The sequence below is a fragment of the Canis lupus genome, chromosome 32 (assembly GCF_011100685.1).
Source record: "Canis lupus familiaris isolate Mischka breed German Shepherd chromosome 32, alternate assembly UU_Cfam_GSD_1.0, whole genome shotgun sequence".
NCBI lineage: Eukaryota > Metazoa > Chordata > Mammalia > Carnivora > Canidae > Canis > Canis lupus.
In genome coordinates, this window is record NC_049253.1 from 38,636,139 (window position 1) to 38,653,265 (window position 17,127).

The 17,127-nt window shown below is 40.1% G+C and overlaps 1 protein-coding gene and 1 long non-coding RNA gene across 13 annotated transcripts in view; one reads left to right on the forward strand and one right to left on the reverse strand.

The window, feature by feature from the left end:
- Positions 1-17,127, reverse strand: part of SEPTIN11 (septin 11) — a 96,835-nt gene that overhangs the window by 48,396 nt on the left and 31,312 nt on the right. For all 12 annotated transcript variants that reach the window (XM_038582366.1, XM_038582359.1, XM_038582374.1 and 9 more), the window contains one exon: positions 1,322-1,436. In XM_038582366.1, the coding sequence (XP_038438294.1) occupies positions 1,322-1,436 (115 nt within the window). Of the gene's footprint in view, positions 1-1,321; positions 1,437-17,127 lie in introns of those variants that run through there.
- The window catches only part of LOC102155869, a 52,667-nt gene that overhangs the window by 11,812 nt on the left and 23,728 nt on the right, over positions 1-17,127 (forward strand). Inside the window, exons 3-6 of the long non-coding RNA XR_005382937.1 lie at positions 9,517-9,694; positions 10,130-10,253; positions 10,961-11,131; positions 14,426-14,554. This is a non-coding gene — a long non-coding RNA (uncharacterized LOC102155869). The remainder of the gene's footprint in view (positions 1-9,516; positions 9,695-10,129; positions 10,254-10,960; positions 11,132-14,425; positions 14,555-17,127) is intronic.

The following is a 17,127-nucleotide window of genomic DNA, read 5'->3' on the forward strand; positions in this document are numbered from 1 at the left end:
TCCAGTTATTCTCATATCCAATGCTTAAGACATAATGTCACAGTGTGAGCTGGTCTAGTGTACAAGTCAGTTGTGGCTTTCTACAAATGAACCCCCTGTACAAGAGCTACATTTAATATGTTCAAGTTTTTGAAAAAGAAGATATCTGTCCCTTCCCCTAATAACTAACAAAGTTTTTAAATGATGATTCTTATATGCAATGCATGCCTTTTTAAAAGTCCCTTCATTTTACTTGGACAAGAGAAATAAGTCTGGTAAATTCTGCCAAGCTTAGGGGAAGGATGGTCTACTTGGCTTTGTATGGAATTTCTTCTGGTCTATCTCAGAGTGATGTCTCAGAAATATACACCCAGGGGACAATGGCAACAAAACAATGCAGCTCAAACCACTTCACTGCTCTACAACCTGGCCATTTATCACGAGTGACAGTGAGGGAAAGACCATTATCTCTTCCAGGGGCATTTCTGCTTCAAACAGAGTTATACTTCTATTTTCCTCGTTTTTTTCCTACCTTCTTTTGTATCTTTCCTTCTCTTCATTTAAAAACAATATGGCTGGAGAGAAGAAAAACACCAAGGCCAGAGGCTTAATCTAATGTACATGTACAAGATATGAATCAAACATATTGAGGAGACAGATAAATCAAGTCTCTTGGGTTTTTTCCCGTTTATCTGCCAGGAATAGACAAAGATCAATTTTAGATTCCAATTTAAAGACAAAAGTTTGATTTGATAATTTGGGCATAAAATTTATTTCGAATATAAAATAGAATTTTAAATTCTTTTGCTCTAAAAAACAAATATGTAAATATCAAGTTTATTACGGAAGTTAGAGTCATTTCAGGTTTTATTTACATTAGGTAATATATCTTTAAAAAACACTTCAATAGAGGTTACTATTGCCCTGTAGTCAGAGACCCTACAAATAAATTCTAAAAATGCTTTTGCATGATCTTACTATATGCATGTTCATATCAGCTCCTTCATTCAACTTCCAATAGTCCAGCTGAGATCTAAGTCCCTTCCCCTACCAAAAATTAAAGTAAGTTTTAATTAACAATATTGAACTGACCATTGGACTATGTGGCACAAATAAAAATAACAATTTGAGTAACATCAGGAAGCTTATGAAACATTTACCAAATATAAGTCTCAATCTTTGTAACTGTGTGACATATATAAGTGTGTTATTGCCCTACTTTACTAACGAAGAGAGTAAAAATATCATTCCCCTGTTTCCCCAAAATGTGCCCCTCTGACAGTCACCTGCCAACATCTAAGGATCAGACTTCTTGCTCAGCAGCAAAAGATGAGTCACTTACCAACACACAGGATGTTGAAACAGAATCCTTGAGAAGTAGACTTATTGACCAGCTGGTCAGGGAGACTGTCAAATCCAACATGTCCAGAAAGGGACAGGTTTCGAAGCTCTTCATTCTGTAATTTCAAAGGTGAAATATTTGAGAATTCAGGAACTATGCCACCTGGGTTACCACACGTTGTTAGATATTACCCTCTCCCTCCCTCTTTTCTTGACCTGCACAGAAAAAGAAGATTCCTTCTGTACCCACATCCTCCTTGGCTTCTACGCATCTGAAAGAACTAAAAATTCCAAAGCCCTGCTCTTTTCACAAAACCACACTGACTCCCAAAGCAGACTCTCTCCCAAGGTATCTCACTTCTGGTTACAAGTGTACTGGTCCAGGGAATTATGAGCTTCTAGAGGTGGCTATTTCAGATATGCATTAAGTGACATAAAAACAACCATGTTGATGACTTCAAGAATTCAAGAAGAACTTTCGATTTCCTTTCAACCCAGGGTGAAAAATAAATAACACTCTTCCAGATAAAGAAAGGCATTTTGAGACCCTCAGGGAAGAGGATACATACTCGTTACAATTATAAAAATTGTGTAACCACCACAACCAACATATTTAAAACTACTCAGCACCTGAATTGGTCTCAACTCCACCACCATTAACCGTATAGGCTTTTTGGGGCATCTTTGCATTTCCCTGCAGAGCACCCAACACAGGCTCTGCACTTGCTGGGCCTTCTCAGAGTTTATTGAAGGAGACTGGGGTAAGGTAATCACCACATACTTAAAAAGTTGGGTGATTTATGTTATTTTATAATGGCATTGACTACCTCCATGACTTTGAATGCATCTCGTACGTATTGGAGGTAATCTGTGAAAACCTTCCTTCCCAAGAAAACAGAGGTCATGGTATGGTTTGGGATTCCAGAAACTAGATATTGAAAGCCTCCTTGAAAACAAGACTCTTGGTGTTCTTTCTGGCTCTGTTACCAATGATCCTTATATACAAAATACTGAAGTTTGAGTGAGAAAATGAGCCTCAAAACCCTATTTAAAAAAAAAAAAAAAGAAAAAAAGCTTTGCACAGGATCATTGATATTTTTAAAAAGACTGGTTCATTATTCTTCTATTTGTTACATAATGATGACAGTGATTTCTTTTAATAATCAAGGGCTGAGACTCCATTTCCACATAACTACATAGGCAGAGAAATAGGACTCCCTAAATATAGTGTGTTTTTTTTTTTAATTTTTTTTTTTTTATTTATTTATGATAGTCACAGAGAGAGAGAGAGGCAGAGACACAGGCAGAGGGAGAAGCAGGCTCCATGCACCGAGAGCCTGATGTGGGATTCGATCCCGGGTCTCCAGGATCGCACCCTGGGCCAAAGGCAGGCGCTAACCTGCTGCGCCACCCAGGGATCCCCAAATATAGTGTTTTTTAAAGGAATGTTTTATGAACAATATAATGGGTAAGGTCCTTGCTGCTCTAAAATTCTAATTCTGTGAAATAAAACTAAAAATCAGCACACTGCCTTAATACCATGGTGGCAGCTGCAGGTTTGAGGTCAAAGGGGCAGAGAGCAGATGCCTAGTCTATGAATAGTTTCCTTGAAACCTGCCAACACTGAATAGGAGACTCAAGAGTAGGCACTCTTCCTTGAACAGGATGGCATGGTTGACAGCTCCACAAGCAGCTTTCATAGCAGGCCCCCTGGGCAGGAGGCCCAGTAGCTGGCCAGGCCTCCTCACACTACCACATGGACCTAATTCTACCACCTGCCCCTCCCTTCCATACCTCAAAGGTTCAGACACAGGTATTTTTAGGCTGTTTACCACATCCTTGAAGACGTGGGGGAGGAGGGTTTGAAATGAGTCTGGGTTATATTTAGAACTCTTTCCGCCACAGCTGTGCAGTGGCTATTGTGCATCAGGCTGGGAGATGCCACCACACCAGCCTTTGTTTGAGTTGTACCTCTGACCTGAACAGTCAGTGAATGGCCTGAAAGGAGGCAAGACAGGGAAAAACCATCTTCCTATGCTTCCCCTCGTTCCCACCACAACAGTTCATTTCCGGGGATGGGAGGGGAGTGGATTATTACTGTAGATTCCACATTGTTGGGTTTTTAGATTCAGATAGATATCCACCCATAAGCCAATCCTGGGAAAGAATCAGAGTTAGTAATTATAGCTCTCCTACCAGAACCCCATGCACAGCATCTCATATTCTCACCATTTCCAAAACACGAGAAACCACCCACACACCCACTGAATATTTTTATATCCACTGAAAACCACATACAAAATGAAGGGTTATAAAACAGTTTGGTCTTGAAATTTTTTTAATTTAAATTTATTTCTTCAGAGTCCGTCTTCTAACTTTGTAATACAAAATATGTAAATTTTATATGGCCATTTTAAAATTCCATAGTTGGAGCTTAATTCTCTGCCCAATATTAAAGTAACTTGGGGGGTTACTGGCCATCAGTATGTGACTGGAAAAAGGGAAGTAGGAAGTTCCTCCTGTGGTTCATGAGCAGGCTTAAAACCTAGGAAATGCTGTAGGAAAAGCAAAGGAGAGGCTCTAAGTCACACACAACAGTAGCTGAATTCCTATGCTCCAGAATTTTGTCACCATGTTTACTGCTTCTTGCCTTAGCTGTCTCTCCCCAAGAAGTATAGGATCCCTTTGAAGTCTATGGGTATGGTCTTTAGGAATTTCATATATTTTCATGTCCTTAACCACTACTACACACCTGGAAATGACTCTCAGCTTTTTATCTCTAATACTGAACTTTTTGCCTGAGTTCCAGTTCTGAATTTCTATCAAAGGGATGGTTCTCTTGGGTTGTCCCATCTGTACCTCAAACTGATGTTCATGAAACCAAAATCTCTATATTTCTCTATCCCAAACCTTATTTTCTGTTAATGGCACTTAATTATGCTTGAGAGCCTCCTACCCCTTTCATAAATTCCAAAGTGTTATCAAGACCACATCCTCTTCCTCTTTATTCCTACTAACTCAACCACCTTCCAGCTGGTCCCCTTACCTCCACCCCATTCCCTCTTATCTTTCCTCTCTCTACTTTGCTGCAAAAGGGACCTCTGAACTCAAAGGCCCCCAATCCAAACTCCTTGGCCTGCCATCTCAGGGCCTCCATGAGCTAATCCCAAATCTCCGACCTAACCTCTCACTTCTCCCCATAGGACACCTTACACTGCAGCTAACGTGAATTACTATTCCTGAGACAACCACACATTTCTCCCCATCAGAACTCTTTCTGCCATCAGAGTTTATTCACATCATTTCCTCCATCTGGGAAGACCTTATAGCCAATGTTTTCATATCCAAATCTTTCAGATACCACTGAAATTTGATCTCTAACATTATCTTTACTATTAAATCTCAGAGGGAATTTCAATAAACATTCCCCTTAACAATGAAAGAAAAATAATGACTGGATAAAGATGGGTCACGTCATTTGGTGTTCCATGACCATCATAATGTTTATTGACCATTTCCAGTGTCCCAGAAAAGCCTTACTAATGAACTAATTTATCTTAACAATTCTGTTAGATGGTTACTATTATTACCCAACCTCAACTTTAGATGAGAAAACAGACACACAGAAGTTTAGTTACTTGTCAAAAGTCACACAGCTAGTAAGCTGAGGGGCTGAAATCTGAGCCCACAAGTCAGGTTCTAGAATCCGGAGGCCTTGCATTTAGTCACTGGTATGGCAGGATGACCTACTAAATTCTCAGATAGTCCCAGACAATATAAATGGTTTTAGCTGCTATTAAAATCCAATATGTTAAAAAAAATACAATATGTTAAAGTAGGAAAAAAATTCTTGGAAGTTATAATTCTTTGGCAGCCATGAGAGATAGAAGTCGAGAATTAGAATTGGCAAAGTAGCTCTAAATATATTTTCACTGGTCCTGGCAATGCCAAGGCCAGCCTTTGATTTTTGCAGCCATAGCACATGAAACCAGTACTATAGGGCTTAGTTTTGACCATTCTTTAAATGAAAGTACCAACAAGAGCCACCAAGTAAGTAACTCAAGACCTTAATTGATTTAGTCCTCCATTTGCTATCTACGGAGGGATTTGTACTTACATTTCTATGCCCACTCCATCTTGAAATGGGTTGTGATTAATTCTATGGTATAGAATAATTTAACGATTTCATTTTTCTCTTTTCAGGTCACCTCCACATGGACACAATTATTTATTTGCTCATTCAAAAACACTCACTGCTCAAAGCACTAAGGGAACAGATATTCTTTGTTATTCGTTGATAAACACTCTTCCTTTTTTTTTTCTCTAAAGATTTTTAAAATTTATTTATTCATGACAGACACACAGAGAGAGCAGAGAGAGGCAGAGACACAAGCAGGCTTCATGCAGGGAGCCCGACGTGGGACCTGATCCCGGGTCTCCAGAATCACACCCTGGGCTGAAGGCGGCACTAAACCACTGAGCCCCCGGGGCTGCCCTCTTCCTGCTCTTAAAAGGTTTTGCAAAAAAAAAAAAAAAAAAAAAAGGTTTTCCATTTAGGGGTACTTGGGTGGTTCAGTTGGTTAAGCTGCTGACTCTTGATTTCAGCTCAGGTCCTAGGATCAAACTCCCACATTAGGCTCTGCGCTCAGCAGGGAGCCTGCTTGAGGATTCTCTCTCTCTCTCTCTCTCCCCCCCCCCACCCTCCCTCCACTTTTGCACTCACATGCTCTCTCTCTAATAGATAAATATATCTTATGGGACAGGGGGAGCAGAGGGAGGAGAGAAGCAGACCCCATGCTCTGCACAGATCCCAATTTGGAGCTTGATCTCAGGACTGAGAACCCCAGCCAGAGCCAAGAGTCAGACCCTTAACCAACTGTGCCACCCAGGTGCCTCTAAAATAAATCTTAAAAATTTTTTTTAAAAAAAGAGGTTTCCCATGTAGCAGTAGAGACAGGACATCAATTAATAATACCACTAAGGATGAAAGTGATAAACACCATAACTTTACAGTTAGTATGAGGAGAGAAGTAGCTTTTGGCTAGGGAAATTCAAGGAACACCTTTTGGAGGCCAGAGCTCCCCAACTCTACCAGGGGAACAAAAGTCCAGCTTGCAGAAGCCTCCTAGATAAATGCTGTCTATGTACAACAGGTCACTTTACTAGGAATTGACAAGTTTTTTCAGAATATGCCCTGGCTAAATTCATCATTAAAATAATTATAAAGTAAATTATTTAAGAATGTGTGCCAACACCTACATTCTGAGTGCTGCTTTAAAATAAGTTCCACAGGGTCACCAGGGAGGCTCAGTGAGCTGGGCATCTGACTCTGGATTTCAGCTCAGGTCGTGATCTCGGGGTCATGAGATTAAGCCCTGCATTGGGCTCAACACTGGGCATGGAGTCTGCTTGGGATTCTCTCTCTTTCTCAGCCCTTACCCGCCCCCCACCACCTATGTATACTCTCTATCTCAAAATAAATAAAATAATAAAGTAAAATAAAATAATAAATTCCACAATTCCAACTCTTGCTTAACCAGGAACAGTATGGCACAGGGTTTGGAGTAAGACAGCCATGGATTTGAATCCCAGCTTTGCTTCCTACTTTTCTTAGTCTCTGATGGAGCACTTGGCAGGGTGGTTGGGAGGAGTTAAGGAATAAGTATGATAGTGCCTGGCACTTAACAGGTCCTCAGGAAACCTGAGTTTCCTTCCCTAATTAGGTGGGAGGAAGAGATAACTGATTTTCAAATCTGAAATGAGACAGCTCTGCACTACTGCTGGGCGAGCCAGGAGAAGCTGCTGATTAGCAAAACCCTCAGAACTAATCAAGAAAGAAAAATCACAAAGGGAAGAACAGAAAGAACAAAAAGGAAGCAGAGGAGAGAGACAGGATCTAGGCAGGAAGAAAACTCACCTCAACCCGGAGAACCATTTAGAGAGCTGAGGGAAAAGCCATAGAATCACATTCCTATTTGCTGGCATCAACATCCTCCACTGCTGGAAACCATTCTGGAGTCCCCTCTTCACTTTTCCCTTTATTTTAATCCAGCCCAGAGCCTCCTGAAATTAACTGGATGTGCCCAGATGGGTTCTATTCACTGCATTCAAAGTGAAATGATATCCCCTTTCCTTGCTTTTAAAACTGAAGACTTGGGATCGCTGTGTGGCTCAGGCGTTTAGCACCTCCTTTCAGCCCAGGACATGACCCCGGACTCCCGGGATCGAGTCTCACATCGGGCTCCCTGCATGGAGCCTGCTTCTCCCTCTGCCTGTGTCTCTGCCTCTCCATCTGTGTCTCTCATGAATAAATAAATAAAATCTTTAAAAACAAAACAAAACTGAAGACTTCAGGAGGTGTAGGTAGGTCATCTATGGCTGCTGATCCTTATCAGCCAGCGGAAGCAGGGGCGCATGTTACCAAGGTGATAGATGTTTTAATGTATGTTGCAAACAATTAGACTTGATTTTTACCTTTACAAGTAGATATTACCGTTTCAATTTAGAAAGATCTCACCCATTTAAAATGATATATTTTTTAAATTTAAGCAATAATGTTATACATTCACTTAGAGAGCTGGAGATTTTGTTGACAAGAAGTGGCAATTACATTCTTCTCAAAGCCTCATTTTATAGATAGTAAGTTATATTGACCCAAGTCAAACCCTGGGCTTCTATTTTCTCATTGGTAAATGAGATTTAATCAAATGGCCTCTAGGCAAAGTCTTTGGTTATAATGCTAATTCCAAGGTTTCTTGAAACTGGAAGTCACAGATACATAAATCCAATTCTTAAAAGACAGCCAACAGGAGGTGAAAAATTCCTGGTAGTATATTTTCTTTTGCCAGATCAAGACAGCTCAATTTTTAAATGACCTTTGAAAGTGAGTTTTTATGGGTTATCCTAGGAAACTCCAAACGTAATAGAAATCTGTGTGTATGCCTCTGTTTTCCAGCTTAACTTTTCATTTTTGCTTAACTCTAATGACTTAAAAAAGTCCACCCCTTACAACTGCCTTGCTTTAAAACATTTTTTCCTTCAGCTGTATCTGCAGTCTTCCACAGGATTTTTGAAAAGTGGATTTATAGCCTTGAAACAAACAGGAAATAACACTTCTATGTAAGTGTTAATCATCCATGTTCAAGAAAAAAAGTAAATTTTCATGCTTTCATTCACTCAACAAATATTTATTGAGTACCAATGTGTGCTAGATACTGTGCTAAATGGTAAGGAAGTGATGGTGAGAAAATAAAGCATCCCTAACTCATGGACCACTCACAGACCATATAGTCTAATGGGGCACATCGATGTTAATCAAATAGTCACAATATACAATCATAAGCTATCCAAAAGTACAGGATGCAATGCATCCTTACAACTCATGTGACTGGCTGTGTCATTTTTCCAGTGAATCCACCAGCCTGCAGTAGTAAAAACAGTGTTAGTCTGTAGCATTGTTGGATATTAATTCAGTAGACAGTCCCTAGATGGTTGATGTGCAAGTTTCATGCATTCAAATGAAAACAAAGAGTCTTTCTGACCACCACTGCCTGATGGGAAGAGGTAGAAAAGATTGAGACTCAAGTCTTAAGAAAATGAATGTCCAATTTTGAATGACATGCTCCCTTTGCTCTCTTTCTTCCCCTACCTCCATAAAGATGCCCACTTGGAGAAAAGAGGAGGTACATGTCCCTTTTTCATCTTAGGTAGATGTTTTGAGGTCCTGTTTCAGTGTACAGATAGATGCCACCTACCTGAAGATAAGCAGAGAAGAATATGCTATTCCTTACATGAAATCCTTGACTGAACACCAGCCAATATTAGAGAAATCCTGGCCTCACAAGAAGTTTTACCCAAGTGCCTGATTGGTCATTTTCATAAATACACACTCTTATCTAACTACATTTTAGAGATTTAGAAATGGTTTCATATTCTCTTTTAAAGAAAGAAAAGTTGGTGGGAAGATGGGAAACGCCCTTAGTTCCCATGCAAAAGGGAAAACATTGGAATGCTAAATATCCCAAACCACAACTATGAAGTCCACATGGGGATGTTTTCAAAGCTAGGCATTGCGGGGGTAATTTCCATAATATAAAATGTCTGAAGCATCTCATTACCAGTGAGGATCGCGTTCTTTAAGGATGACCTGGAAAACATTTATGATTCTGCTTGTCATCTATACCATGAAATCTCAAGGTCAGAGCCAAGAAAACCACCAAGGAAATTGTCTCACACAAGCAAGCAGCAGAACAGAGAAAGCCAGGAAGAAGAGGGAACAGGAGGAAAACCATAAGAGGAAAGAACTTGAATGCAACCCAGCTGGGAACGGTGACTAAGGAGTATCCAAGGGCCAGGCCCCAACTCAGCCAGCCAGGTAGATAGATCAGCTCTGACCAACAAACCCAGGGAGCCACCCTTGAAAACACCACCAAATAACCAGAAAAGATCTGGATTAAAATTGAATAATTGCCTTAATTTCAAGTGTGATTTCAAAGTGAAGTCTCTTTCAAAGAGAAGGAACGCATTTTGTTTCTCCAGATTCTTGCAAAATTAATGTGTAGGGGGGTTTTCTTTGGGAAATGTGTATGACTATAGGGCAATTTTACTTTCTGAGTCTTATAGTTATAGTTCTATATTTGAATTATTGCAAAACACCTTTTAAACAAAATAAAAGATTTTAAACATCAGGGAATGCTAAAAATAGGAACAAATAATAAAAATCTTTTTAAAGGAAGTAATGCTGTAATTTTTATTGCAGCTAATAGATGGATGATAGGATAAAATATACAAGTATCTATTTTTTTCTCAGAACTAAACCACACTGAAAGTGATAAAAGTGAGCAGAAAGGTAGAACAATGCAGTGGGAAACTGCTTGATGGGTGAAGTCAGAGGACTCAGGGCAACTCTGCCATTGTTTCGCTGTGTGACCAGGGTAAGTCATTTAACATTTCAGCCTCAGTCCTGTCAACTTTAAGATAAAGTACTTTAGAGGGGTATTGCAAGAATTAACATAATTCGCTATCCTCAGCTCAGTTTACACACTTTTCTCAGATGACTTCTTCCTTGCCCACTTTAGTGACCTTCCATAGGCTAATTACTGCCTAGTCATAACTTGCAGCTCCTCTTCCCTCCTGCGCATCCATGGTCTTCACTATGCCAACATCTCCTAAGTGGAACTCCTCCTATTCCCCATTCTCAAATTTAATCTGTCCTCCCTCACTTTTTCTTTTATCAAATGGCAACATCTACTTCAAGGTATCAGAGAGTCCCCTAGAATAACATCAATTAGCATACATATTGCTAACCTTGATTTTAAAAATGTGCATAAATTTATAGGCTTCCACCCTCTTGCAGGAAAAAAAAAAAAAAAAAGTCCCACTGTATAAATCATTCAATGCCTGCTGGCCTCTGAATTCTAGTCAAGGCTTCTCGAGGACATCTGTACCAAGCTGGCTTTTCTCCTCTGTGCCCAGATGTAACAAACACCTACCGTGCCTTTTTTAGCCAAATCTTTCCCACCCAACCCTTTAACAGACTGAATCCAGTCTATCAGTTGATTCATTACTTGGATAGTCCCCTTCTCCTAAAACTACCCCCATTAGACTTCACCAAAATTTATATCTGTGTGACATTTTACAGGATCATATTCCCCAATGGCCTCATTTTCAGATAAGGAGGCAGGTGCAGTGGCTGACTGGTTTTCCCTATAAACTGGAACAGGTGGAGGAGAGACAGGGCCACAGTGAATACCTAGTGCCCTGGCGCGCCTGATCCACCCTTCTCTCCATTACACTCGGGCTCACTTTGAAGGTAAGAATTCATACTGGTTGCTATCAGAAGCCTGATACCCAAGAGCTGGAAACAGCACTGCCTGGGTTCCTGTTCTCCTCCATCAGTGCCCCTAGCTCCTATCTTCTCTACATCCTCCCTCCCATCAAACAGTAATAGCCCACACTTCCTCCAAGATCTGCCTGGCTTGTCTGTGATTAGATTCCCACCTTGGACCCAACAGAAATTAGATTTCTCACATAATTAGGAAAAATTCTGATTAAAAGCAGTCCCCAGAAATGGGTACCTGAACTGAAGAGGGCCCCAGCAGCTGCTTACCACCCCGGATCCTGAGGGGACAGGTGGGGGGATGGGAGAGGTAGAGCTGAATTATTAATAAATCAGACATTTGGCAATCCAAAAATTGTAAAAAGTGGAAGGATGCACTTTTTTTCTTACAGACAGAATGTTTTTCTAAAAGTCAACGTAAACTCTGAGAGGCAAATTTAACTGCATGCCAAGAATTAACAACAAAGGCATTTTCTTAAGTTTCCAAAGACTACCCTTTCTTTTTGAGTCAAAGTGACTAATGCCTGCAACAGCCTAATGTTACAAAGTGTAGATCAGCAGAAAGTCTCCCTGTTTGAGAATGACAAGGCCCACCTGTGCATTCCAGACACAAATGTTGCAGTGCTCAGAGGAAGAGGAGGTGGGAGGGAAGCAATGTGACAGTCATGAAGTATTTATAAAGGCACGATCCAATTAGAAACAGATGCTACAGCTGTTCTCATGCACTGCTCGACATCCTAGAGATGATGAGAGGCTCTTCCCATGGCTAGCCACCCAGGAAAGTTAATGAGAAAACCATGGAAGAGGTTCATAATCATCTTAAAACCCTCTGGCTCTGCGGTGGGGTCCCAAATAACTGGATTCCACTTCAAACATATCACCTATCTTGCAGAGGAGAAGACCACCCAAATGTCTCACAGTTGCTCATTTGCCCTGTCTCTACAGTGTGGTATAGGTTCCACATAAACTTTTTCAGAACAGTGATGAATAGGAGGTCAAAGATTATTAAGAGCCCTTATCAGTTGGAAGTTTTTCCTTCAACTTCTTACGTACAGTTCTACTCCTCATATTCACACATCAACTCCTTAGTGCTTCCTATCTGAGAAATCTCATGGCTCAATTCACGTACTTCTATTTGCTGAATGCATTAATCTGCAAATAATGAACTATGGATGGGACACTTCCTTCCCTATGCCACCATTTCTATCACCGGATATAAATTAGCCACTTCCTTTTTGAAAGATCTAATTTATTTCTGTCCCTTTCTGATAATAGAAGAGGATTTCAGTTACGGTAATGACCATGTAATAGTAGTCCCTGAAAAAGAAGAAAAATCCAAACCAGCTCTAAGGCAGTCCATAAACAAAAGCACCACGGATATTTCAGTCCCAACCACTCAAAATAGTCATATTCAGGCCATATACAGTTCCTAAACCAGGCTGGCCTAGAACATTTCTGAGTGCAGTGATAGATTTCCAGCCCCTGAAAATTGAGGGGTTTTACCACAAATGACCAAAGCCATGGTAAATACATTCTTAGGAAATAAACATACAAATTAACATTTTATATCACTCTGCAAGTATTATTAATCCTGGCCAAAATTCTCAAGCCTTCCTAAGAGCTCTACTTCATCTTAATCTTAGCCCTGGATGAAACACTATCAGTGTGAAATAGAAGTTGTTACATACATTTGGCAGCATTTATTAGTTTCCTGTTGCCACGTAACAAATTATCACAGATTTAGGGCTTGAGACAACACCTATTTATTAGCTCTTGGTTGTGAAGGTCAGAAGTCTGGGTGTGGCGTGGCTGGGTTCTCTGCTCAGGATATCAAAAGGCTGAAATCAAGGTGGCAGACAAACTAAGTTCTTTTTGTTTATTTATGATAGTCCCACAGAGAGAGAGAGAGAGGCAGAGACATAGGCAGAGGAGAGAAGCAGGCTCCATGCATCGGGAGCCCGACGTGGGATTTGATCCCGGGTCTCCAGGATCGCGCCCTGGGCCAAAGGCAGGTGCTAAACCGCTGCGCCACCCAGGGATCCCACAAACTAAGTTCTGATCTGGAAGCTCTGTAGGTGAATTCCACAACCAAGCTCATCTGGGTTGTCAGAATTCAATTCTTTGCAGCTGTAGGACTGAAGTCCTTTTCTCCATGTCTGCTATCCACCAGGGAATGACACAAAAGATCACCCAGTTACTAGCCATGTGACCACCTCCTCTTCACAGCCAACACAGAATCCCTCATGTGCCTCTTCACATTTCAAATCTTCAAAAAGAGTCTAGTTCCTTTTAAGGGACTGACTAGGTCAGGTCCACCCAGGATAATCTTCATATCTTAAAGTCAGCTGTGCCATAACAACTTAATCATGAGTGACTATCCCATCATATTCCCAAGTTCTGGATGTTATACGGGATGTGTTCACCAGGGAGCTGGGATTTGGGGGCCATTTTAGGGTTCTGGGTTATAATATTCCTATATTTTTCTGTGTAAATTTAGGATAGGCTTGATAATACCCTATGATATGATAATAGCAAAAAGACAAATTAGTAAAAGGATAGAAAACTAGATCTCCCTCAAGTTACCAAGGCAAGTTACCACTAGCTAGCTAGAGAGTCATTTTGCTTTTGGAGGAAGCCTTCCAATAATGGAAGTAAACTTTCCAAATATTTAAGTGACTCTACATAGTAAGAATTCTAGGAAATGCAAAAGCTTTTAAGGAACTTAAGCCTTATTAGGAGGAAAAAGCATTGAGATAAAACAGAAGTGCCAAATGTTTGGTGATGAAATATGGCACAAAGGTTATCAAGGTTAGACAATGGAGATTGACATGGGCCATAGCAAAAAAGTAAGGCTTTCTTAGAGGAGGACAGATCTGGCCAAGGTCATGATAAGATAAAAATAAGATTCAGACTATTGTGGGGAAGGAATGGAGACAGGAGGAGAGAAAGGAGTAGTATGTCAAGGGAAGCAGCAGGAAAACAAAGAGATCCAAAGGGCATAGAAATCAATGAAATGGAAAAACTGAAGAGTAATTAGAAATAGAGGATATAAGACTAAAACTGGTTTGCATTTCAGCTTACTAGAAATACTCCTTAAAGTATTATGAAGATACATATAAGCAATACATAAGTAAGTACATGCCCAGGCTCTGTCACTGGGGGCTCAAGTGTTGAATGAGGGATGGGAGTTAGGAACAGTCACTGAGCAGTCACATCATATTTCGTTTCCTACCAACCAATGCACTTATGAACATATCTTCTCACCAGAGCAGCAGACCAAAGAATCTGAAGTTTAAAGAATGAAGAAATGAAGAATTAAAATCTGAAAGAAGTGAAGAATCTGAAATCTAGCCAAAGTTTTAACCCAGATTATAAGGCTGGGTAACCATTCAAATGGTAAGCTATTTCATGCAAGCTTTCTTTAAAGCATTAAAAAAATAAAATAAAATAAAATAAAATAAAATAAAATAAAATAAAATAAAATAAAATAAAATAAAATAAAATAAAATAAAATAAAGCATATCTTGCAGAGACAAAAACAGATTGACTCCATTAGTTAGGACTATAATTTCGGCTATTCTTTTTTTTTTTTTTTAAGATTTTATTTATCTATTAGAGAGACAGAGAGTGAGAGATTGAGGGGGCGGGCAGAGGGAGAAGCAGGCTCCATGCAGGGAGCCCAATGTGGGACTCGATCCTGGGTCCCCGGATCACACCCTGGGCTGAAGGCGGCGCTAAACTGCTAGGCCACCAGGGCTGCCCAATTTCTGCTATTCTAATCAAGCTAAAGCTTTCTTCTTTCTTACTCTGTTCTTCTGCTCAAAAATAGAACCAAGTGACCTCTAAAAAAAATAAATACATACTCCCATCAGGAGACTAGACAACTCTGTGCCTTAAAGATGTTAACTGCATATTACAGAAGCATACATCCAGCTGTACAAGAAAGTTGGTTTAAGGGTTTTCCCATACATATTGGTGTGCTTAGGAAAGTAGACCCAAGGGATTATAACTTTCCTCTACTCTCAAAGGTTTGCTATTGATGGATGGTTCTGGATGCTGGCTCTCTTGTCTTGATCAACTAATGCAAAACAAACCTTCTTTTCACATGCTGCCACAGAAGAATGTTCCCACAGTCCCCTCTACCCCCTCCACTGTCTCTTAAAGAGGCATTTTCATTATCATTATTATCACGGTATTTCTGAATAATCAAGTAAAACCCAAGGAGGATACTACATACAAAATCTGTTATAAAATCCCATTAGCTCTTAAAAATAATATGTGCAGCAAAAAGCAGAGGCTACATATTCTTGCATGTTGTTCCCACAAAGCACAAAGGGTTTGGGTCTACAGCCCAGATTTCTCACTGAGATGGTGTCAGGTTCCATCTCAATGCTCCTAGATTAACAGATTAAAAATTAGGGGATATGTGAATGGGAATATGTTTCTGACATAGCATGATTACAGGGAGGCATTAAGCTGAAATCCAAACTTGAAAAATTACAGCTTGGCTGTAATTCATATATTCCGTATGAAGAAGAAACTGAGAAAGTTAAATGGGATCCAGGGTAAAAGAAAGTCTTAGGCATCGATCCAAGTAGTTGCCTTTAAACTCTTCCAAAGCCTAATGGTTCATTAGAATAATTATTATTCACATAGTGAAATGAAAGGCAAGGGGGAGGGGTGGAAAGTGATCTTTATACGGGCAAAAGCAAGAAAAGCAACTTTGGCCATTTGGATTTGAGAAAAACCCAAGGCTCAAATCCCTCCCACATAAAGAGGGTCAGACCATATATCTTACTATAATCATGGCTACACAGAGTTAAACCCCTTTTGCCACAATTGCACCAACTGTACATAGTGAGGTTGGTTATTACCAAGAGTGGGTTTTGTGCATTGTGGTAGCTGCAACCACCAATGTAGGGAAACCAGGCTTGGCATCTTTCCCCAAAATGCCTGCTCAAGCCAACTACCTACACACTCTTTAGCCCAGGTATTAATAATTTGGAAGCTAATGTGACAGCCACAAGTCATCTGGCTACTCACATGCACAAAAACATCAAAGAATAATCACTAATTATTAGTGAGGCTTCATTCCTTATGGAGAGTAAAGCATTAATAAATGTACTTCATATTCTGGGCTCAAGGTAGAAAAGTAGATTGATATCTTTTATTTTTTTATTTTTTTAAAAGATTTTATTTATTTTTTCATGAGAGACACACACACACAGAGAGAGAGAGAGGCAGAGACACAGGCAGACAGAGATGATATCTTTTAAAGGTATCAAATCAAAGTTGCCTGAAGTACCTGAATAATGGAGGTTAAAATACTCAGAGTAGCAAAAAGAGGCAACAGGCTCTAACACTTTCTTAGCCAGGAAACTAAGAAAGGGGGGGAGGGGGTAATATTTCCCTTGATTGATCAACCAAGAAGCAACAGCTGAAGATTTATGTGAAGACTGCAATGCTAAGTGTGGTTTAGCAAAAACAAGATACTCTGAGACTACCATGTGTGGTCTCTTCTTTGAGCATTTCAGTATTTTCCTCCTTCTACAACCCTCTACATAAATAATGGTTCACTGGATGCTTTTGTGCCACATACAATACCTGGACCTTTATATAAAATCTTCCCATTGAGGTACCTGGAGGCTCAGTCAGTTAAGTGGACAACTCTTGATTTTGGCTCAGGTCATGATCTCAAGGTCCTGGGATCTAGCCCTGGTCAGGCTTTGCACTCAGTAGGGAATCTTTAAAGGACTCTCTCTCTCTCCCTCCCTCCCTCCCTCATCTTCGCATGCCACGCACTCTTTCAAATAATAAATGAATCTTAAAAAAAAATCTCCACTTAATCCTAATAACCCTGTGAAATAGATATTATTGGCTCCATTTTATAGATGAGGAAATAAATCAAAGCTCTATTAAATGACAGAACCAGTATTCAAAACCAGTTCTGCCAGATGGTAAGTCCATTA